The sequence below is a fragment of the Pogona vitticeps genome, chromosome 9, assembly GCF_051106095.1.
Source record: "Pogona vitticeps strain Pit_001003342236 chromosome 9, PviZW2.1, whole genome shotgun sequence".
Lineage (NCBI taxonomy): Eukaryota > Metazoa > Chordata > Lepidosauria > Squamata > Agamidae > Pogona > Pogona vitticeps.
Window position 1 is genome coordinate 25,785,950 of NC_135791.1, and position 24,927 is coordinate 25,810,876.

The 24,927-nt window shown below is 48.8% G+C and overlaps 1 protein-coding gene across 1 annotated transcript; it reads right to left on the reverse strand.

Annotated features, from left to right (window-relative positions):
- Positions 1 to 763: 763 nt before the first annotated feature.
- DACT3 (dishevelled binding antagonist of beta catenin 3) lies at positions 764 to 24,102 on the reverse strand. Its single transcript, XM_020787100.3, has 4 exons — positions 23,665 to 24,102; positions 4,822 to 4,933; positions 3,502 to 3,660; positions 764 to 2,957 (listed from the first exon to the last, which is right to left on the reverse strand). Exons 1-4 carry the CDS (start codon positions 24,100 to 24,102, stop codon positions 1,291 to 1,293), a joined length of 2,376 nt encoding a protein of 791 aa, XP_020642759.3. The 3' UTR covers positions 764 to 1,290.
- Between the last annotated feature and the right edge of the window lie 825 nt (positions 24,103 to 24,927).

The following is a 24,927-nucleotide window of genomic DNA, read 5'->3' on the forward strand; positions in this document are numbered from 1 at the left end:
TCTCCTTGAAGAAAATTCAGAGGCTTATGCTCTCTCGCTCTCTCTCCTTCCCTGTCTTTCCATGCCCTCTATTACAACTCTTTTATCTGCCGGTCCTGGAGAAAAGAACACAAACCTTCTTTTTAGTTTTGTGCAAACCAAGACTACAGAGATGCTTGCCTTTACATATCCTTCTCATCATTGCCTAAGGTTAAACAGGCTTTGCAGGTTTCTAAAACAAAACAAAAAACCTTACAATGATGGCACCCGCAGGATCAGTGAAAATTTGTCCTCTATTTTTTTCCCTCCTCTCTCCAGTCTTTTTCAGCTCCGTAAAAAGAATCATAGTCTGGCTCAACAGACAATAATAGGTGCATCTCGAGGTCTCAGAGAAAACCGAAAGGACAAAGCATTTAAGCTGTCTATGCTTTATTTCTGGATCCCTGCCACTGTGCTTCAACTAGAGAGTCCGTTCATACTTGGCTGCTTTGGGATTTGGCTAGTACTGGCTTTAATTAACACATAAAATGAGAACGGCAGACTTTTGCAACCCTGAAACACAAAGCAGAGGTCGGGCGCTAGGGACCACAGAGACTCGGTCTACCTCCTCAAGTGAAGACATGAGCCAAACTGCCTCCTCAGGAGCAAAGGAACCAAGAAACAAAATTCACGCTTGTTGTGACAAGAGTTTCTGACTGTGGGCAGAGCTTGGGAAAGCTTTTTTTTTAAAAAAAAAAACTGTCCAAAATTATAAACAAACTAACAAAAAAACAAAAACACCCCAAACAAAAAAACAAACACGGAATTTTATTTACACACAGAGAAAATGGATATCCATATAGAAATACAACACTGGCAGCATGGATTTAGACTCCAAAGCTTTTATACCAAAAACTTGGACTCCTGAGAAGTTAAAACTGTACAAAACCCATAATAAATACTTTCTTTTAAAAATGGACTGGGTTAGAAAGAAGACGGGTGGGGCGAGGAGATGGAAGGGAGCAAGAGGCAGAGAGAGAGAAAAAGAGACAGAGAGACTCAGCAATTTTTCGTGCAGCTGGGGGAAACACGGGGCACGGCAGCCAGCATCCCAAACTCTGTTCCAAGCAAGATTTTGCTTTTTTTTTATTTTCCAGAGTGGTTTTTCGTTTTCTTCCATTTTAGCCTTGAAGCGAGAGAAATCCCAGTTTGAAGCCAAACTGGATGACGGGAACTGGGGAGGAGAAACGAGGGGGCGCATTTAAGGCGGACACTTCAGCCACAAAAGAGAGGGGTACAGCACAGAGACCGGGGGGGGGAGACGACGGGACCTCACACGGTCGTCATGACTTTGAGGGAGCCCGAACGGAAGCGCATGATTTTCTTCTTCAGGGCGTGCGAGGCCTTGATTTTCACAAAGACCTTGGGCTGCCCGCCGACCGCCTTGCCTGGCCCGGAGGCCGACACGAGCTGCGGGGAGAGTTGCTGGGGCCACACCAGGCCCCCGCTCTCGTCCGTGTCGCTGGAGGCCCCGCTGCTGTAGGCAGGCGGAGAGTCACCGTCGCTGAGGCTGGATTCGCTCTCGCCGTAGGCCAGCCCTTCCTCCAGGCGGCACATGGGGGCTTGGCGGGCCTGTTCGGCCGAGCACTCGGAGTCACTGCCAGGATAGGTGTACCCCACGGGGCTGGCCCCCTGGGGGCTCCGGCGTGGCTCGGCCACGCTCCCCGGGGAGGGCTCCTCCTGGCAGATCTCGGCCGTGGAGCGCCACTTGCGGTAGCCGCTGCCCGCGTGGCCGTGGGGCCGCCTCGGCCGGGAGGGCTTCAGGGCCGCTTCCTCCCTTTCCGCCGTCCCGTATTTGGCCCCGGGTTTGTTGAGGAGGCTGTTCTCCGACTGAGAGCGAGCCGCCTTCCTGGACCGGGGTGAGCTTTTCCTCCCCGACCCCTTCCGGCCTGCCGCCTCGCCACCATCTTCGGTGAAGCGGCATTTTTTGGTGGCTGCCGAAACCCGCGGTGGCCGCTGTTCCCTCAGGAGGAGAGGGGTCCGTTCCGGGGATAGTTCCACTGAGCGGCCCTTGGCGAGAGGAGGGGGCTTCTTCTTGCCGGGCCGGTGAGCCTGCTGGGCCCGGGGCAGATGCTGAGCTGGGATGTACTGGGCCTTGACCAGTAGACAAGTCCCCTCCTCGGCCTCATAAGGAACCGTCTCCTGGCCGTTCCCTTGGGAGGGCTCCTCCTCTCTGTCCAGGAGAGGGGATGATGGGTACACTGCTTCGTACTGGTCCACCGAAGGGGGCCTCCGAGCCGCCAGGGCCTGAAGCTTGGGGGGCTTCTTGAAACCCGAAGGGGGAGGGCTGCTGTCCTCAGCCGCGATGGCTTTCGCCGCCAGGGTCCTCTCTGCTGCCGCATCCCAGGAGGACCAGATCCGTCCGGCCGCCGCAGAGGCGCCACCCTCGTGGCCGCAGGGCGAAGGGGTGCTGCTTCCTCTTTCCATGGACGGCGGGTGCTTGCGGTCCCCCGGAGGGGGGAGCAGCTCCGAGGGCCTCTTGCAGAGGCTGTTCTGCCGGCCGACCGCCCCACCGGCTTTGGAAGAAGGGGCCTCCGAGCCCAAGCTAGTCCGGGGTTTGCTGCCCCTCAGGAGCTGGCTGCGCCGGCGGATGAGGCGCGAGATGTAGTTCTCCACCTTGTGGCAGTGCGAGGCTGCCTCCGAGTAGAACTGGAACTCGTCTCCGTAGGCCTCCAGGCCGCCCTCCGGGTCGGCGGGGTAGGCCAACGCCGGAGACGGGTCGGAGGAGAAAGCGGGGTCTTCGTACAGGTGGCTCCGGATCAAGGGGTTCTGCAGGGCCACGGCGTGGAGGGGGCTGGGGTAGAGGAAAGGGTCCGGCGGGTAACGCGTGGACAACGGCTCAGCGGAGTAGTCCTGGGAGCTGCTGGAGTAAGGGGCGGAGAAGGAGCGGGGGACGGTGCTCCGACGGGCGCCGTCTTTGCCGCTGTTGGTCACCTCGCCTGCAACAGGAGAACCCCAGGAAGAAGCGGAGAGGGAGAGGGAGAGAAAGAATCATCAGGCAAGAGGTCCCAGTCATCATCCAGGCCCGACAGGACTCTAAGCACCCAGGAGTGGAGAGAAAAGTGTGTGTGTGTGTGGGGGGGTGTTGGAGGAGGGGTAGCCAAAGTACCGGCTGCAGCTTTTGGAGAGCAGTCGGCTTCCACCTTGGGCTACCTGGGACCAAGTCTATCGAGGCTGGAAGAAGGATCCCACCTGGTGGAATCACCAGACCCTCCACCGACAGAGTCCGGCCCCCCGAGAGGAAGTTTCCTGTAAGGCATCTCCCTTACTTCTCTCCAAGTGGGCAGTTTTGCTTAAACGAGAGAAGGACAGCAAAGAAGACCTCTACCCAAGGAAGAGATCAGCAGATCCGAGGGTGCCCGTGATCATCCGCAGTGCAGCAACCCATGTAGCCCCCCTCCCTTGTCACACGAAGGCCACTTAGGCTTCCACGTGGATCGCCTCCCTGACACATCTGATTCCTTCCCCCTCCCACTTACTCACCTACAGACTTGGGACGCTCACTGGCAAAGCCCAGGCGAGACTCGGGGCGGCCGATCCGGGAGTAGGAGCCCGAGGCCGACGGGAAGCTGCACATCGAGTCCCCAAACCCGGACGCTGGGGAATCAGAGGCCACCACCGACTGAGGCCCTTCGTAGAAACCTAAAGGGGAGAAGGGGCACCTGAGGTTACTCTTTGAATTTTGCCCACCCTCCATCGCCCGGCTTGGCAAAGAGGTTTCCCACCTCTGCTTCCCACCTTTTGGGGGGAAACCCACGTTTTCTGCATGAAAGTTCCCGGAACACACACAAACCCTGCCAGCATGGGGGATTTGGGGAATTGTAGTGATCTAGGTCTTTAGATGTGGAAGCAGAGATTGAGAATTCAATTCCTCCCAGTGCACCCCAGAAGAGCCATCCTGGGTGGCCTTGGGCAAGCTGCATGGGGGCAAAAGTGCACCTGGAAGAAGGAAATGGCAAAACATCTCTGGGGACCTCTCTACCCAGAAAAATCCTGAAGAGGGTCTCCATAACTCAACATGGACTCAATGACACACAATTATTATTGTTTGTTTGTTTTTAAGCTCCCATTGATGATACCTAGCTTTCCAGAGGAAGAAGGAGCAGGCCAGAGGGTAGAATCAAATATTATGCTGAGCAGAAACAACTGAGAAAGCATGTACAGTGGTGCCTCGCTTAGCAATGTTAATTTGTTCCAAAAAATTCGCTGCTAAGCTATTTCATCGCTAAGCGAAATGCGGTTTCCCATTGAAATGCATTGAAAACCGGATGATCCGTTCCAATAGGAACAAATTGCCGTCCTTAAGCGAAAATCGCCATAGGAAACATCACTAAGCGAAAGGCGGTTCCTCAATTGAAATGCATTGAAACCTATTCAATGCATCTCAAGGGGGGGGGGGAAATACAACAACAAATTAAAAAAGAGTCAGAACAAAGTCACATTTGGTTAACAAAGGGTTTATTAAGTGCACTTTATGATTTCAAATAATTTAAGCAGTAAACTTTAACTTTATAAATAACAGAAAAACATGTAAAAAACAGCAAACATGAGGCTGTTTAAACCATTGTTAAGCGAAACAGGGGACCCAAAATTTAATCGCTATGTGAAGCATGGTCCCAACCATCACTAAGTGAAAATCGACCATAGGGACCATCGCTAAATGAAGCGCAAAAACGCTCCAAAAAAGTCATCGCTAAGCGATTTCGTCGCTAAGCGGGGTGCCCGTTAAGCGAGGCACCACTGTATTTTGGACAACACATCAACCAGCCTCACCAACGCCTAGTTTGGTTCCCTTCTGCTTACCTGAACTGGGCCAGCTATCAGTCTCAGCCACCTCCCCGCAGGTCTTTTCTGGGTACAATCGCAGTAACCCCAGCTGCTGTTCCAGTTCCCACATCATGCCAGGAAGGGCATCCTAGAAAGCCAAAGAATAAACATCTTGAAATGTGATGAATTTCTGCCGCTTTCGCTCACCTGAGCATGAATGCAGCCTGCAGGAAGGCCTGACCCACGGAGGGGAACCCTTGCCTCCAGATGGGGGTCAGAAGTCCAGCCAGCCACTGCCTCGCCCTCTGAACCCTGGGCGCCAGGAGGGGTGGCGGTGGGGCAGGATGGACCAGGAGGGGAAGGAAAAGGAGGACAGGGCAAGGCGGCCTCTGACCTCCAGACAGATGGGGGTGTTATGGGGAACCAATGGAGGAGTAAGAGTCATGCTCCATTCTGGAAACCAAAGGGCCAAATTTTCAGTCCACCAAAGGAAAGTGAATTAAAAAGGAGAGGGGACAGAGAGATGCTTGGAGACCGGTCCCCCTCAGAGGTGGACGTCTTTTCTGGTCGCTAACCGCCTCCACAAGCCAACATCAAGGGAGGCAAAAAGAGATTGTGCGGAAAGGGGCCGCAGCCTTTCATAAAACAAAACCAAGTTGCTGTGGACGGACTGTATTTCAAAATTGTGTCCCCTCACACGGGTCTGTTATGGGGCCCTTGCTTTAGCCAGATCAAGCAAAGACAAAGAAGTTGCCCCAAGGTCTTCTTCACACCTTGTGACGCACATACCTGTTGTGGGTCTCTGCTCTCTGTGTGTGTGTGTGTGTGTGTTGGGGAAATTCAGCGTAACCTATGGCATTTGCATGATTAGCGCAGCCTGTCTGAACGCGGGGCAAATTAGCTGAGACATCAAGGCGAGGGTGACGCAGCTATGGTAAGCCCAAAGGTTAATTTTAGACCTGCATGCATTTAAATGAATTAGCACAAATGGAAAGCAGAAAGGCAGTCATTACCCAGTTTCTAGTGAATATTGATGAAATTGGTCAGAGGAGGTTTCTCAGCAGGAAGAGAGGATGGCACGAAACGCTCCTCACGGTTCATCTCTCTTTCCCTGATCAGCAGGCTTGGCACAGACGCCGTGAATTTAAGAAGACCCAGCCTGGCTGTCTCATAATATCTCTTGAGATCATTCATGGCACTTTGGCCCAGAAAGGGTTACCTTTTTTAAAAGAAATTTGAATAGGCCCAACAACACAATTTTAAGCACAGAAAGAAGATGAGGAGGTGTCAGGTCCCTGGGTTCTTCACAGTGCATTGACTCGGGTTTATTGACCCATTATTTGGTATGTTTATATGCCATCTTTCTTTCCATCATCTCAAGTTCCACCTTCTCATCTCCACAACCCTCTCTGACGCTCCATTTTGGGCCTCAGATTCCATTCTTATTCTAAATTTTAATGCTTTCCCCGCCGGGCTCCTGCGGGTGGATTTTGGAATTCTCGTTGAAGAAAACAGAAACAGAACCTGAGGTCCCGAAGTCCGCTCATCCCTGTCTTAATTCATGTCTTGAAAATGCAAGGGTCAAATGGTATTGCTTTCCTTGGAGCAGAAGAGGTGGTTTTTACATACGGGCCGCCCAAATTCTGCCCACAAAAAGCTGAATCTCATTGGGGATTAAGTGAAGGAAATGTCCGTATATCTATGGTATGGCGTCTGTGGCCTGGAAACCTCAGGCGGCGATTGACCAAGGTGATGTCATGGCTCGAAACGGTTCCCATCGCAAACACCCCCAAGTGCTGGCAAAGGAAGGTCCTGGCGTGGCTGAAGTCTAAATATCTGTGAGGGAAGGCAAAATCGTTGCCATATCTCTCAAAGACTAAGCTGTTTTATGGGACGTGAGCTTTCGTGGGCTATGGATCATTCGTTAAGATGCACTAAGCAGTCTAGAAAAACATTTGGCAGATAAGATTTCGTAGTCTTTAAAAGCGCCACAATACTCTTAAAGTGTGATCAGACCTCTGGAAAGGCAAAGGCATCTTTGCATCAAAAAGGGTTGCTTTTCAGGGAGCGAACTCCCTTTAAAGCGCTCCCCCCAAATGTAGCAGCCTTACGGCTGAACCAAAAAGTGCCCGCTTAGGGAAAGGTGGAGGTTGGGTGGAGCGCAGTTTCCCCTGCATCGTGGGATCCCTGGGAAGCAGATCACACCGGACCGCTCCACCAGTGGTCCAAAGCCTGAACTGTCTCCCCATGTGATCACACTCTTGTATTTGTTGCAAAACAGCTATACCTCTGGATGAGCCGGGGATGAGAAAGTGAAGGTCAGTGAAAAGACTCAGGATTGGAAGATGAGTTAAAAAAGGGGAAGATATAAAGGAACATAAGCTTTTCAAAGCTTCCTCCTGCAGCTGAGGTTTAAAGGGGAAGGGAAGCCTGGTCACACAAAGACGGTTTAAATGTGGGGAACAGGGTGTGTGTGCCATGCCTGTGTGCACGAGCCGTTGTCATTTATCAAACTGGTTGCCACTGACAGGACACAGTTGTGCCTTCTTTCCCCCGCTGGGAATTCTTCAGGCCCAGCTGCAAGATTAGTGAATAAAAGCGAGCGCTGGGTATTGCAACCGACATGAAATTGTGTGTGTGTGTGTGTGTGTAATAAGATGCAATGTCCTGGCTAGAAGATTCGGGCATATGACTTTGAATGAGGTTATATGAGAGATTCAAAGCAAGACACCCACCCTCCCCAAATATTTTCAATTAACCTGCAAAACATGGGAACGCAAAAGGCATGAAAAAGCTCTTGCACCACCATCTCCAAACCATCAGATTAGGGACCAATTCATCTGGTAAGTGGGAACATTAATTATGAAACATATTGAATCTTCAGCTTTTAGGGTTTATTAAAACTTACTTCTCTTTAAAAAAAAAAAAAGCAAAATGACGTTCAAAGGCAAACAAACCAGAAGAAGAGAAAGATACAAAGGTAGGACAATCCAAGCAGTAGATGTCTGACATTCCCCAAAGCCTAGGGATGAAAAGACTTGCTTCTTTCATCTTTGCACCTTTGTGAAGATGAAGAACTGCAACAGTATCCTGACGAGGGAGGACAGTAAGATATGCCTTTAGCGCTACTGCAAAAAAGTTCTTATTGGCACCTATTCTATAAATTGTGCAACAAGGCAACAGCTGCGGCATTATTTCACAGAGTTTCTGGTGTCAGAAGCATGAGATGGATTGGTCAAGTCTTTTTGAACAATCACCCAGTCCTTCAGCGCTTGCTGTGCATCCGCTAAGGATGCCAGTTCTGTACAGAAACATTTTGCACAAACGGTTGCTTGCCTTTCTCATTCTCCCACTGGAGCTGTATCTCGGGGCTTGAACCTTTCTTGCTGAGACATCTTGTTGTATGGACACAATCTAAAATCAACCAGAACAGCACATTTGGAAAGGATTTGCATTCCTGCCAAAGACACGTAGATGGAGAGGCAATCCAGCATTAGCCAAACAGAACCTCCCCAAATGCCAACAGAAGGGAATAGTTGAGCTTTTTAAAGTTATTCTGTCACCATCAGTCCAACATCTCTTTTGAGCCACCCGTCTAAATCATATTCAGTGCCAACACGAGCCTCTTTCAGCCATAGCAGAAAACAATGACTTTGGTTCCAGTCTCCCCAAAGGAAGCGCCAGAAGCGCCTTCGGAAGCCAATCCGCCTCTGATTTTGCTCACTTTGTTCCCCATAGCAAATGGATTTGTGTCCATTTAAATTTTATTTTTGTTCTGATCTGCTCTCGCCTAGGCGCGGCGGCTCGTCTTATGCCTCTAAATTTCTAATCCCTCCTAGAATCCTGTTAAGCTCAAAGTGATCGGCTGGGTAAGACGCGGCGATACCTACAAACATTTAAAATCCATGCAAATCAGCTTTGTAGAAGCCAATTGCAGGCTGAATTTTGCAGGAGCCTAGTTATATTTGTATGTGTTCCCAAATCACAGCCAATGCTTAGATCTGTTTTGGCTAATTCTCATGAATTTTCAAAGATGCCATGTGTTCGCCCTAACAGTAGGTATGAAACTTTTCAACACCCTTAATTTTTCATCTTGTCTAGGGGACTGGGCTCAATGATAATGGGTCTCTTCCAGCTCTGCAGTTCCAAGATGAGGATGAGGATGAATGTGCAAGGAGCTGGGCCAGGCTACAATAGCATAGAATTTTTATTTAACTGGTGGCAAAACTCAGCGGTTTAATCTGTTATTTTTTTTTCAAAATCCAGCAGTTAAATCTGTTATTTCTTTATTTCTTTTTGTCCATGAATAAATGTATAGGGCTTTTTATTTGAAAAAGCATCTCAGAGTTCTTTACAATAAAAAAAAACAGCTACAATGAAACCAATATAACAAACAAACAGAGAAAAAAAAGAGACCTCAGATGCTAAAAATAAGAAAACAATCAACACATAATTGATACAATGCATCCATTAAAAGCAATTTGCAACAAATTGACAAAATTGGCAGTTCAGAAAATGTCTGGGCTCTCTAAAGATAGATAGATAGATAGATAGATAGATAGATAGATAGATAGATAGATAGATAGATAGATAGATAGATAGATAGATAGATAGATAGATAGATAGATAGATAGATAGATAGATAGATAGATAGATAGATAGATAGATAGATAGATAGATAGATAGATAGATAGATAGATAGGAGCAAGCCGTTTCATCTTGGATGTAGGTGGGATCAAATTTAGATACTGAAATTAACATGAACTGAGGGATATGGAGTTTGATTTAAAGTGATCACAGGTGCTGCATTTCCTGATTGCACATCTGAATGGAGGGTGTGCAGAATACCAGCCCCCCCTCTTTCTTTGAGCCTTTGCCAGCCTGTCAAATTTAAATCTAACCTAGTTTCCACCGGGCACCATGGCTGAGATTATTCGCTGCAGCTATTCTAATCAGCCAGAAGGCTCTCAAGAGAATGGAGCACATCAAAGCCAGGGTCTCCAGGGGCGGTGGGGAGGGGGGGGAATCCTATTTACCCTACTGCGATTTTATTCCTTTTGGGAAGCCAAGGTGGATGTCTGATCAGGTTCTTCCAGCACCCCTTGTCAAAAACAGGTCAATGCTAACCCTTGCCTGCCCTGCCTCTTTGCTGCAACCAAGGCAGAGAGGTCTGATCCAAACCATGCTGCTTTCGTGATGTGCCACGGCCACTGTTCAGCGATAAACACCCTGAGATGCTCCAGTACTTTTGGGGTAGCCAAATCAAAGAGATGTTATGTTATTTCTGCAGCCGCCAATCAGTACAGCTATTCCTCTGGCCACCTTAGAAAAAGCCCCGATTTACTGTTCTGTGAAGTCTGGCCAAGTTTTCTCTGAGGCTGACATAATGCTAAAACAGGAAGCACAGCTGATTTTTCTCCCTGAGGTTAAGCCCAGCTACCTTATTCTTGTCTCCATCATCCAGGTGGCAGGTGTTCACACCAGTAAGGCCAACTATGGTTCAGTTATCACGGTGTCTTTCTAATTTATGCTCTCTCTCTCTCTTTTACAAGTTCTACCTGTCGATTCCTTTGTATAATTATTATGTTTTTGAAAGAAAAGGAGAAAATGTGGCCATATTGGTCAAGGTTGAAATGAATGGGTTCTGGACATCACAGGTGCTGACCAATCCCTGCTGGACCTCACCCGCTTCCCACCCATCTTAGCCCAGAAAAGGAAACATGACCTACTCGAACAGAGCTCCACAGACCATTCCCTGGGTCTTATCCTGGCTCCCTCTTTCCCACATACAAACTCTGCTTTGGCTCTGCATTTCTGTCAGTTACTCTTGTCATCCTAGTGATGGATCACTGTTGCAAAATCGAGAGTCAGCGACTCAAATTTTGAGCATCTTTCCAACCGTCTCCCAACGATCCTCAGGCCTGAAGACTTGTGTGTTTGGTTTTAAACAAAAAGTGAGATTTTTTTACCCCCCTTGTTTGTTCTCCAGGGTGTTAAATTTGGCTTCACAGCCTGGCACAGCTAAAGGAAAATGTGCCTAGATTGAGCTGCACTCTGTCCGCACACAATGACATGGGTTCTGCCTCTCTGCCTCCCCTACAGAAAGAGGCCATTGGCATTCAGGCTGACGAAGCTGCCTTCCTTCCACCCGCTGCCAAGAGGCGGGCAGGGGGTGAAGGAAGGAGTCCATAAAATCTTGTCAATTTGGGGGGGGGTCTCCGCTCCTCTTTTCCTAGAAGAAAGCACTGCTTGAATGGCTGGGCCTGGCTTCCTGAGCTAAAGGGGAGGGGAGGGGGGCTGAAAAAAAAGGAAGGGACCAGCAAAGATTTGGTTTATGCTCCTTCTTTTAAAGACCTCACAGGTTATTCCCCATCACCACCTCTGAATTTTATTCGTTTAAATCTGAAACACCTTCATTTTTCACGCAATTGAAGATGGGGGTGGGGGATGGATCTAAAAATTCAAGATGGAGCTAGTCCTGATGAAAACCATCACCGATTATACAGTACATGCAGTCCTGGAGAAAAACAAAACCCTAGCCTTCCAAAAATCTCACACATCGGTGGGTTGGCTGGAAAACTGGAGATGGTGGCTCACGAGATTGGGGACGCGTGGGTGGGTCTCACAGTGACCACACTTCATTTTAGACAAGACACAGTATCCCACTGAATTAATAATAATAATAATAATCTTAGACCTGCAGAGCTGGAAGGGACTCTATGGATCAGAGGGAGGCACCAAGGAGGAATTGAACACCCAACTGGCTCCGCACTGATCCAGCCAGCAAATCTGTTCAAATGCCATGTGTTTACCTGTGTTCACTAGAGAGAAGATGGAGAAATTCTCTCCCTTGGAAATTTACATTCTTCAGATACTTCCCCCACCACCCCGCCCAAATGACCTTTTTTTTTCTAGAAGGCATTTCTAAAATGCAAACACAGAGACAGTGAGAGAAAAGGCAGATCATCACCCTTTAACAGGATTAATGAAGACCTTCCTGGTGGTTATGCTAAAATAAACCTGCTGATCTTAAAAGGTACAACAAGAGCACTTATTTTGGTTTATTACCAACTTGCCCATTTAAAAGCTTGCACATTTCTGTAGGACGGAAGTATGGCTGGCCTGTAGATTAAGGGGGAAGAGAGACCTAAGCTAAGTCACACCCCAGAGAAGGAGAAGCTTCTCCAGGACTTCCAGAGACAACCGTCTGCTCTGTTTAAATATCTAACTTGCAAAAAAAACAACTACCTTATATAAATACCAAACTCATTTCAACCTTATAAGGCTGTTGGTGTAGTCCTAGAAGTGGTGGCGAGGCAGACAGAAGTAAAAGACGGCACTAATTTACTGTTCTCCTTGCAAACCACTTTGGAATCCAAAGTGTGTCATGGCTGCTAGCTGCTGAAGAACCCTAACGACATCCCTTAAGCCGTCATCCTGGCGCAGAGCCTATAGACATTGCTTGATAACCGCCATCAAGGGACAGGTAATGCCTCCATTGTTAGCTGTGAGTGGCTGCAACACAGCCATATTTGTTTGTTTGTTTGTTTGTTTGTGTTCTCGCTACATCTAAAGTAAGCATTTCCCCCGACGTGGTAGCATGGTTTTAAAAAAAAGAAAACAAAGCTTTCCACCTCCTGTTTTCCCTCTGCCTCTCTTTGTCTCTTTTCTTCTCCCCTCCTCTCCTTCCTTCTCCGTTATGAGGAAATATTTGCATTTTCCAGCTTTTCAGCCCTGAGCATCTTTTTTTCTGTCCTCGCCAGCTGTTTTCCCTCTCTGAAGCTTTGAAACCAGAACCTGGGAGGTGGCCCAAATGTAACAAAACCGTCTTCGGGGAGAAGTGTGGCGCTTCCTTCATTCTGGTGCTTGCAAGCTAACTTTGTGTGAGGTACAATGAAGACCATTTTGCAAAAGGGGTCACCTCGGTGGAGGGGAAGAGGCTGCGCGTTGTCCTTTAACTCTGGCCAGCTTTGCCTTTCTGACCTCACAAGGACCTGCCCCAGGATCACCCTTGGAGAACTGAGCCACCTCCCTGGGCCTTCTCTGAGTCCTGTCGCCCTCCAAGACATGCTTGGTGAGGATGGAAGGGAAGGCCTTTCTGTCCACCATTCACATGTCCTAGGCCTCCTCCCGAGGAAAGCTAGGCACGGACGGACGGACGGACGGACGGACGGACGCACACACACACACACACACACACACACACACACACACACACACACCCTTGGACCAGTAACTATGACATTCAATAAAGTTGAATGCAGTTTCAAGACAACTTTTTACCGAAGCATCTGCCGATTTCCACTGAAGTCAAATATAATGTGTGTGTTTATAAACAGCGATTTCCTCATTTCTGGTCGTTTGCCATCACGAGTGCTTGAGGCAGGGCGGATTAGGAAAATTACAGCACTGGAAAGAGTTATGTTTTGGACTAGAGTGCTCAGAATCTTCCCAGCAGCTGGCTGAGATTTCTGGGAAATGCAGTCCAAAAAAAAAAAAAAAAAAAAAAGAGTAACTTTTCCAAAGTCTGGGGGGGGAAAAGTAAAGAAGAAGAAGACAACATTTCAAGTCAGGACTTTCAGGATAACAACATGGAAAACAGGACTGAACCGTTATTTTTAAGGCCAGTTAGAATTTCACAGGCTTCAGGTCCTCTGATTGCTTTGGGAAACATATTCTATTCTTGGGTTTAACTGGGGCTCCCTCCGTTCCTTCAGGAGAATGCATGATAAAAGTTTAAATAAATCTTAAATGCCAAACAGTCTTGCATGTGCTCTCTCTCTCTCTCTCGCTCGCTCTCGCTCTCTCTGTCAACATGATGTAGAACACGACCATTCTTGGCTGTGAGCAATATAACTCAAGCGGTTTGCAATTAGAGCTAAATGACGGTGCAGGCAGCTGAAAACCATCCGGAGTCCACAGTCCTCTGCCCATTTATCTTAAGCCTGATTGAACTCACTAGAGCATATTTCTGAGCGAACACGCATCAGATTAGACAGCGGTTCTTGGAAAACTCCAAATTTGGACATTGAGAAGCCGTCTATCATCTTCACAAGGAGGATAGAAGAACGCAGAAGAACTGATACCTCCACCCCAAACTGGTTGCATCTACTTTTGATTACGACCTAGCAATTTTTCAGTAGAGATCTAATGAATTTAAAGAACTAGAAACTGATGTCTGAGTTCAACCTGTTTTATCAATATTCACACTGTGGCCCCTTAAAGAATACATAGGAAAACTGCTAGCTAGCTCAGTGGTTGAGGTCTCTCTGGCTGCGGAGCCAGAGGTTGGGAGTTCGATTCCCCGTTGGTGCCTCCTTGATGGCGGCTGGACACCGTGATCCACAGGATCCCTTCTGGCCAAAGAAACAGTTCCAATGTCCCGGAGGAGACAAATCAGGGCTAGAACTTGCCAGCAAGCATTCTCCTTTTCTTTATTTCGTTAAGATGCACAAACAGAAGCACTGGGCTGTCACACCATGCATGAGAGGCTAAATATTACTGGGCGGCTTTGAACCGCTCAACAGAGCAAGGGGGCAAAATGATCTCTCTGTGAGGGCTTGCGTAAGACCTCTGGACGGAACAAAGCAAGGGGCACTCAGATCTCCCACCTCTGTGGCTCTTGTCCCCCTTCCGTGGCCGGCCGGCCGGTCTCCCAACAGACACACCCGGTACCCTTACTCATTCCTGCCATAAATTCAAAGATAACAATCCCGAGGGAGGGAGGGAGAACGAAACCAGGATGATCCATGAGCACACAAATCAGCCTCTTCCTGCTGAGTCCAGGCAGGAGGCCAGGGGTGGTTTGGTGGGGGCCGGGAGACCACCCCTCCTCTTAAAGTCACCCTCCAGAGGCTTGGAAAAAAGTCACATTTCTGGATGACGACAACTTCCATATCCTTCTCTGGCAGCAACTGTGCTGGCTTGGGGGGGGGGGTTGGTAGTTGTGTAGTGAGAGCTGGGTTAGAATTCAGGAGGCCTGGGTTCAAATCCTTCCTTGACCATTAAATGCCCTTGGTGCAGTAAGACTTTCCACTTTAGTGGGTCACAGTAAGGAGACAGAGAGAGCCATGAACCCTGCCTTGAACTCACTGGAAGAAAGGCAGGCCATAATTGCAAGAAATAAACAATATATTAGGAAGAAACTTTTCCTAGCTCTGCCAATCCATAGACTTCCTCCCCCCGACCCTTTACATCATCTCCTCCTCTGAATGTCCTGCCCAATTTCATGCTTCTGATATTTGCAAAACTCAGCAAACACTCCTTTTGAGCAGATTTTTCACCGAGTCTGCCTGCTGGGCCTGGTTGCACTTTCTGCCATCCCGGGCGGGTCCTCCCGTTTCCACTGCTGCATACCGGTTTTTACTCTGACACACCACAAGTTTCAGAAGGCTGTGGCTGGCTGTTCTACCCTAAAGACAACCTCCCCTCTCCTTCTAACCTACATCCTTTCCAGACATGAGTTTTCATTTTAGCCTGGAAAAAGTGGCAGAGAAAAAAAAAACCAGAGAGGACTGTTGCAAAAGGAACCAGCACATTCTGGACCCGGGAGTTTTAACTGCAGCTTGGACTGGACAAAGTGCCTTTAACTCGAAGGAAATCAAGCCAAATTTCAAAGGAAATCCAAGCGGCCTGATTATGTCCCACCCTCTACCTTTATCCTAACTACACCCAATATTGTCCCCGACCCAGAATTGCCAGGGAACCATTCCTGGTTTTTACCACCTCTCTTTGTTTCTTGACAACTGCCCTTCACCCGGCATATACACCGAGATGGTCTGAGCCCCATCTTCATGATAAGTCCTGTATTTTCAATATTTACCCCGCGCTTCCCCACCAGGACCCAGGAAAACTACTCTGCTTCTCTGGTTTCCTCCTCCATTGTGGCCAAAGAAGCTTCTCAGGTTTTATTGTGTTTGCTCGACCTTCCTACCTAAGCTGAGATTCCCGGAAAGCTTAAGTGACAAGCACAAGATAACAGCAGAAGGGAAATAGCAGAGTACAGTTTACTTAGCAAGTTTCAGCCTCTGGCCTCCCACTTGCCCTTTCTAAAAGATGCAGAAGGGGCTTTCCAGAGGAGCCTGCCACAAACCTTGTGCTCTTCAAACATGCTGTGTCACAGATCCCATCATCCACAGTCAGCATCATTGCTTACAAGTAATGGGTTACAAGTTAATGCTTAGGTAACAAGCTGGGCCTCTCCATCAGCCACAAGACTTTGGGGAGAAAACTAGCCATGAGAAGTTGGCACACAGCCTTCACGAATACATTGGCACACAGCCTGATGAAGATGAACGATCATTGAAAGCTCGCCTGTTAATGCATTTCCATTATTTTGAGGACCCTTGCAGCTTCATCCTGATTTTTTTTCCTGAAGTGTATACCAAGGCCTCGCTTTTTGCTTACTGTGTTGTAGTGTGATACTTGACCCTTTCTACAGTTTTCAGCTTTAAAAACCATCTTCTAAGGATGTCAGCTGCCTTGGGTCCTTTTTAAGGTGAAAGGCAGGGTAAACGTATTTTAAATAAAATAAATACAATTTAAAATAATGTAATGAGCAGGAAGAAACTCATTTTACTGGTGTAAGTGAGAGATGTTTTCCAGTTCCTTTCAAAAGTGACTTCTTTAATGACGTTTTTGGAAGCATTTTGACGGGTCCTTTTTTAAGTTTGAAGATGTCATTTTATTAATCCTGTGTGTTTCCTCCCTGCAGAAGAGGAAGGAGCAAACAACGAATGTGAGAAGTTTCTTTTTCAACATGGCCAAAAAGGAATGACAAGAGGTTACTTTTACAATACTGGGCGGAGACGTTTGTGCAAAAAGTACCGGCTAATAAGGCCAAAGGCCACACGAGTGTGCAGTGGATGATGGAACGTGTGGACTAACGTGCCTGGAGGGTGCCAGACATGGGAAACAGGGGATAAAGGACCAGGTGATATGATCACATCCTCGGGGTGGGGGGTGGGGAGGCAAACCGGGAGCGAATGACCCTCTTCCCCTCTGCCAGCCATGGGCCAAACAAGCAAACCAAACAGACAGGCTTGCTAGATGAGGGTGACTCAGCAGTCCTGGCCCCATCTGGGGGAGGGGAGGGGAGGGGTGGACTCCTGACTCAGCAAACCACAAAGTCCCCCCCCCCCCCCGGTTCGATATGTTGCTGATCCCAAAGCCAGGCTGCTGAGATTAAGGCAGGGGTCAGATGATTTGGGGGGGGGAGTGGGGCAGCCCTGGCCCCCTTACCGCTTGGGGGAGACCTTTTCTCCTCCCCAGCTGCTCTTTTTGAAAGGTCCGAGTCGGAGATGAGGTCATGAATCTGAGGGCGTCTTCCGCCCCATACTTTGCCCATCCAAGAATTAGCCTTCTCCTTTAAGACCAGCGGATTGTCAAGAAGAAGGGGGGGGGGGGAGAGATTCTGTTATTGATAATTACTTAGCAACAGATCCGGAAATCGTCAGAAGCCCATTATCTGCAGAAGAGTGTGCCTGTTGCCCCTCTGAATGGCCTCGTCTCCTCCTAATCAAGCTCTAACAGCCATCAGAGAGTAGCCTTGTATTTTAGCACTGAACGGATTGCCCATTCAGTTGCCTGCAGAAGAGTGTGCCTGTTGCATCTCTGCGCGAACTGTTGTTCTCACAAATTCACCCCAGGGGAGGCGGGAGATCGAAATGAGCGACCTTTTTTTGTGCCGGATGAGTTTCAGCATCCAGCTGCCTGCAGAAGAGTGTACCCGACACATCCCTGCGCGATCTTCTCACAACCCATTTCCATTAGGAAAGGCAGAAGGAAGGTCTGCTCGAGCGATCGCCTTGTTTGGTTTGGTCCAAACGCCAGACAGTTTGTGCAAGCTTCCCCCCCCCCCTTTTCTTTTTTCTGTCTCTTCCCACTTCACCCTACCCACAACAGAATCTCCTGTTGTGAGGCGGGGGTGGGGGGTGGGGGTGAAGGCAGGTCATCCTGTACCAGAAGTAGCCAAGACAAGAGAGCACGTGATTTTTTTAAAAAGGAGTGTGTGTATTGCCTGGTTCAAGAAAGGAATTCTCTACAGTACTAGGAAGAGAAAAGAACATCGCTTCTATTTAACGCAACCCAACAGACCGAGAATACAGGCCCTCATTGTCCGCAGACAATAGATTTCCAGTTAAACCCTGTGGTATCCATACACTAACCCCACCATCTGCGTGTAAGTGGCCGTGTCACCTGGTAGCTGGCCACTGGCCATGCTTTGGTCGTTCCATGTTCAGCAACATTCCAACTTCTCAGGGGCGAGTGCCTTGTCAATAGTAAAACAACCAACAGCCCAGCTTCTGGGAAAGAGGGAGGGAGGTGAAAAGGAGGAAAGCATTTCATTCAGGACCAAAGCAAAGAAGTGGTTATGAGTGCCTGGATGTTTTATCAGGCAGGGCCTGGGAAGGGGAGGGGGCGTCCAAAAGAAAGATTTGGGGAGGAGGGCAGGCAGAAAGAACAGGGCAACAGAGGCAGTAGAAGGAAGGACGAGGGGACAGCTGGATGTTTTATTTCAGAACTTGCAAATAGAAAGCGACAAATAAAAGTAAGCTCGAGCAAGTGAGCCCAACCGCGTTTTACAGGGAAAGCCAGGAAAAAAAACGCATGTGGATTGCTGATGGCAGGAGGAAGTCGAAGTGGCTTTTAAGGACTGTGATCATATTATGCTGACGTAGAACTTTGGGGTCCTGGGTGTGCTTCTGAATCAGGTTCTTAAGGTTGGTTTATTTCTGCAAACAAAGTGTCTCATAGCAACTGAAGGACTGACATTTATTATGGAGGAGTTCGAACTAACCTCATCAGAGTGCCTGGGCGTTATTTTGGCTGGCTGTTTTCTGTTTTGTTTTCTGTTTTAATTAGGGTTACTTGATGTTGCATTTTATTTGCTCATCCTCTGTGCATTCTGTTGTGCTGTTTTGTGGCTCCTATCAGAGAAGCACCATTTTTAGAATAGCATTTAGAAACAAGGGTAGAGGTTCAGGGTGAATAATACGGAGATGGCGCAGACAACCTTTATCCATGCTTCGTCCAACTCCGATTGCTTACAGACAACATTTTTTTAAAAAGAAGAAAATTACTTTTTAAACAAGAACTGCATTTTGGCTTGTTATTTTAACGTTTGCTAACAGCGGGTTGCCCTGTGTACTTCTTTGAGGGGTGCAGGCATTTGAGAAAGCCTGATCGGAATCAATAAAGATGTCTCGGCAGCTCCTGGTTTTCTTGTAGGTCCCAGATTGATTGATTGATTGATTGAAAATATGTTTACCCCACCTTTCTCCTTAAAAAGACTCAAGTTGACTTACGACAATTAAAAGACAATATTTAAAAGCTAAAAATTGTAAGCATGCAAATATTAAAAAAGGAATTAAACATGCCAAAACAGTAAATAAAATCAATACTAAAAGCACAACACAGGACAACAATCCATTTTTTGAAAAACAAACCTAATCTGGCAGCCAGTCATCAAGGGAAAACCGGCTTAATGGGAAAGGTCTTTGCCTGCTTGTAGAAGGAGAACAAAGATGGGGCCAGGCTGGCCTCCAGTGAGAGGGAGTTCCAGAGTCTCTGAGAGCAGCCACAGAGAAGGCCCCTCTCCAGGGTCCTCAGTCCAGGGGGCAGGACTGAGAGAAAGGCCTCCCCTGAAAATACAGAAGGACCGCATTTTGCTATAGGATTGTAGATTTCACTCCTTAAAGGATTTCCCCAGATACATGAGATACCCAACCCCTGATGCCATTATATCACTGACTCTTGCCTCCAGGCCTTAGCTCATTGTCTCCTTGTAATGCAGACCTTGCATGGTGAAACACGTTGGATTCTGAAGCAACTTTGGGGACGACCCCAGAGAATTAATACCCCAGAATCTCAGGGTCTCTTCTGCATGTTGCCCCACCTACTGCCATGTAAGTCTGAGATGGAGGAAGGGCTCCAGATTCATTCCCTTCCATCTAAGAACATCTCAAACTCTCTTTTAAAATCTGTATTCTTCTTGTCCCATTGACTATATATCATATACATGCAGGGCAGGGCATAATTCTAGCACTTTTCTTGAAAAAGAACCCCACTAAACTCTATGGGGTGGAAGTTCCAGTAAACCTCTAGAGATCTGCATTGTAACTGTATCCATTATGGTGTGAGTTGTGTGCCCAGGCATGTGTGTATGTTTACACACACACACACACACACACACACACACAAACAGAGTGTGGAAGGAAGAGCTAACCCACTGGCTGCTGGCTCCATCAATTCCTCCAAGGTTTGACAGCCGGTTTGGTAAACATGCCAGCAAGGTTAATTAAATGAGGCAGGTTGATGGAGGTGGGGGTATGGGGTGGAAGAAGAGGAAATGAAGCCAATCCCTCCCCCCCACCAAAAAAATCAGTAAATACATGGCTGAGCTTCAGTGTAAACATCAAACTACAACAAATCCCGGAATCCCCAACGACTGGCCTCGCTGTCTGGGGATTCTGGGAGCTGTAGTCCAACAATGTCGACAGAGCCAAGATAGCTGATGACTGGATTAGAGTTTACACATGGATTGAAAGAGATCCTCTTTCCATGTGCAGAGTACAGTACTTCTCCAGAATTAGAAGGAAGGGCTTTCTGGAACAAGGAGAGCAAGATCATCATCTCCATAAATCAGAATTGACTGACAGCCCATGGTTATGTGATAGGGTGCATCTGAACCCCGACTAGAGACCCTGTCTGTCTCTACCATACCGACCCTGTATAAACATGCAAACTCTTCTCTGAAGAAGTTTTAAAAAACCCCTTTGCAACCAGGATTATGCATCATGTGAATGGCTGGCCCAGCTTTTTTTTTTCCTCTGGAAGGCCTAGCACAGAATTCTAGACTCCATGAACTATATATATTATCTACAAGTTTAGAAACACGTTAATTACATATCCACAAAATGGCACAATTCTCTTTCTGCATTAATATTTCATGCTTAATCACAGAACTGCTGCCATTACAACCACAGGCGGTGAAATGTTAAAAATTTCTCCCCTTTAGAAACAAGCATTTATATACCAGGGAATAAACAGTCCCAATGGCAGCTGATCCTTCTGCTTCCCAGTCCCCCCGTCTCTTGCTCTGCCTCTCTGCTTTTGATTTTCCCTAGCAACAGACCAATGCACTGGCAGAAATCTCAGCAATTTTTCTGCACCCCCCCTTTTCTGTTGTCTAAAGAAGAGTTTTAGTGGAAAATTCAGTGGGAGACAATTACTGTATATTCCATTTGATAAGAACCCATGTTTGGAAGGCTTGTATGTTTAATCCAAGGATCTCTGTTAAGAGAAATGTGTAATTTCTCGTCTTACAACATTTTCCCTCTAGAGACTTAATTCTTTCAAAGATGCATGCCTGAGTGACCAGAGTTTAAAATAAAGCCCATGTTTACCTTCACATGGCCAGTCTCTCTCTCACACACAAACAAACACAAACCAGAAAAACCTAATTTGCCATATACAGAATGAGCTCATTATACAGAGTGAACTCGTAGGATAAGCAAGTATGTTTTAACCTCTGAAGGGCAGCTTCATTCCAAATGATATTGTCACATTTGATCACTAGTCTTTGTATCAGATCCCAGAGAAGTTATTTTGGTGGAGTTACAACACTCAGAATCTTCCAGCCTAAACAGTGACAGACACACTTCATTGCTGCTGAGATTTAAGACAATTTCATTTATTCCATAGTTTTCTGGTGATGATCTATCTCTCCAGGCACATAGATACACATCCACAGGCATAGATACCTAATAATATTATGAGATGTTTGAATGCTGTGGGACTACAAGTTCCACGATACTTCATGACTGGCCACTCTGGATGTGGCCGATGGGACCCATAGGCAAAAGCATTCCCAAAGTTTCACACCCGTGGCCTAGACCAATGTTATTTTACTGGGGCTGGCACACTCTGTGGTCGTTAGTCACATGAGCTAGCTACAATGACATTCCGCTTTTCCTGTAAGGAGTTCAAGGTGGCACACTTGCCTCTTGTCTTCCGTACGACAACCCTCCGAGGTGGTTCAGAACAAGAGACATTCACCGGCCCAAATTCATCTCGGGATTTTCACGGCTCACCAGAGAGTAATACTTGGGATTTATCACAGCCTGAATCAACTGCCTACGATTACACCCTGTTATCCTGGCTGGTGTGCGGTTCTTATTTCACTGCTTCTCTTTCAGCCTGTACGGGGTGAATTTAGCCAACAGCTCCTTAGCGCAGGCCTGTGGCACGCTTGCAAGTACAGTATGGCTCTGTTAGAAAGGGGAGCAAACAGAGGTGGTGGATGTTAGCTGTTTATTCCCAGGCATACTCTGAATGATGATACACTGCCCCTGTACAGGGAGGATCCACTAACCTCTGCTTAAAGAAAAGAGGAACAGGTGGCCGTTACAAGAGAGGCAGAGTTCAGATCAGTTCCTTGCCTGGGACAAAGTGACGAGCCCCCTTAATGAACTTTTCCAAGTTCTGCCAAGATGCTTAAAGAATGAGTCATCCTGAATGGGTCACAGGGGTTGTCATCATGTGTCAGGGAGTTCCGACGTCCCTCCAACCCATGTCCTTCTTGCAAGCGAGAAAACAAGATTCAGAGCAAAGGTGATCTTTTAGCAGCTCCTTGAGTTTTATAAAATCCGGCACAGGTGCCCATGGGCTCAACTCAACATCACCTTCCCCTACTTTTAGGGATCAGTTTCCTTCTCTTTGCTACACAGCCCCTCTTCCCCTCCCGGGGGGGGGGTTGAAATCCGGGGTGGGCAATGCGTCACAATGCAAGGGGAGAGATGGGGGAGGGGGTCCCAATGAGCCTCTTTCCCAAAAACGAGACGTGGCACAAACGTCTCGGAGAGAAACCGGGGGAAAGGACCCCGCCCTGCTCCCCATCCTATGCCTTCCAGGAGTCGACCAGCTTCTTTCCTCTGCCCGAAGCGGGCCCTGCCCTGGCTTTCTCGCTTGCCTCTCCCCCCCCCCCCTTTTTTTGGCAACAAACGCCGCGAGACAGATCCCCAGGAAAGGGGGTGCACGATCGAGGCTCCAGACGCGATTGGAGCAGAAGGGGGCCTTGCCTGGATGGAGAGAAGAGGGACGCAACCCCTACCCCCCCCCCTCACCACTCCGGTGGATCCTGCGCCCCTGTTTGCGCCAATCGGATCCACTGCAAAGCGACGGAACGAGAGGGTTTTTCTTTCACAAAACCTGGGGAGGGGAAGGGGGGGGTTCACATGCAGGCTCCTCCCACATTTTTTTCACGCCCCCCTATCCATTAATAAAAAAGGCAGAGGAACCGACTCTCCTCACCCCACCCCTCTCGTCCTCCTCCTCCTCCAGCCCCATTGAAACCTCCCAGCTCAGCCTCTCTGGCCTCACCAAAAAAAGAACCCCCCCACCCCCGGAACGAAACAAGAAGGAAATGCAAGAAACAAATTAATTTTGCAGGACGCTCTCGCTTTCTGCTCCCCCAATAGACCCATAGAGCTCTTTAGATGGATGCCCCCCCCCCGTATTCCAGGGGGCTTTACTCTCAGGGAAGAGCACACAGGATCGCAGCCTCCTCCGACCCCGGTATCTTTAAAAAGCCCCCACGGAGGAGGGGGAAAGGAGGGAGAATAGCAGGGGGTCCCCCCTCCCACTTTAACCCTTGCAGGCTCCCCACGGAAGGTCCTTTGCTCTCGGAAAAGACCTCTCCGCGCGCCATCCAGAACACCCAGTCTCTCCCCCCCCCAAAAAAAAAAATCCGCTCTCCTCCGCCTCAGCTACTCCGGATCGGTTCCGGATCGCAGCTCGCGGGGCGAAGAGGAGAGGAAAGCAACGGGCTAGAGGGAAGGATGCTCCCCGCGCTCCGGACGAGGAGTTGGGCTCGCTCACCAGCTGGTCCTCCGGAGCCGATCCCTCCCGGCCGAGGCCAATGCCGGCGCCTCCAGCCTCGCCCTCCCCGGGCTTGGTCGGGGACTCGAGGGCCATCTGGAGCGCTTGCCGGACGCGGCGCTCCTGGCGATCCCGCAGCAGATGGAGCTCGCACAAGCCGGCCAGGGTGCCTTCCAGCCAGCCCCGGAGCCGGCTCCGCTCGGGGCTGACGGGGAACGAGAACGCCCGGATCATCTTGCGCGCCCGCTGCCGCCCGAACGGCGCCTGCAGCAACGCCCGCTCCGGATTCGCGCCGCCGCGCCGCGCAAGAAGGATCGGTCGCGCTGCGCTGCGCTGCGCTCCGGCCGCCGCAGCTCCCGGCGCTGTCACCGCTTCATCTGCATAAAGGTTCTCATTGGCTCGGCCTGCCGGGGCTGATTTGCATAGCCGCGCGGCCATTGCTCGCTCCGTCCGCACCAGCCACACCTCCCGTTCGAACCATTGGACCCTCAACCCGCGCTCCTGTTTTGCATAATCCCTTTCCCGAAGTCGCCATTGGCTCCTTCGGCCTCGCTTTATTTACAAAGCCGCGCCCCCTACCGGCTCGACGGGTACTTCTTGGCGAATATTCTCTTACGAGGCCACGCCCACCAGAAGAAATGAGGCCCTACCTGGGCGGCTCGATTTGCATGGCCACGCCCTAGAATCAAACCATTGGCTGTCCTCCCTTGGTTTCTGCCTGTCTGACCCCACCTTTCAGCCGAGCCATTGGCCCACCGAGGAAAGAAGTCTGCATGTAGCCCCGCCTCAAAATCAAGGCATTGACTCACCTGCTGCGGTTTATTTGCATAAACCACCCCCCCTTCTCTGCAATAGAAGCGGACGGCCTTTGCGTGATTTGCATGCTCAAGGAGTTGATACAGCCCATTGGTTGTCCCTCGCACTCAATTTGCATAGCCCGTCAGGCCACTGTTTCATTGGCTCGCTGGCCTTCCATTTACCTGAATGACCGCATCTTTGATTGAAGAGCCGTGACGCGCAAGATTTATGTGCTCGTAACGTCTGAATGAAGTGCATTGAAGCCAATTTCTCGTGAAGGGCTATTCTCTCTCCGTTTAGCACATCGGCTGGCTTGAAAGCCCTTTGTCTCACGCCCTGATCCACTCACTCACTGATGAATATCGTTGAGGAATTTAATAGGTATGTCCCCGCTGTCCGTCCCCTGCCCACCCGTGTTCTCCGCCTGCTTATTAAGAAAACCCTGAACCCTACCACCCAAACCTG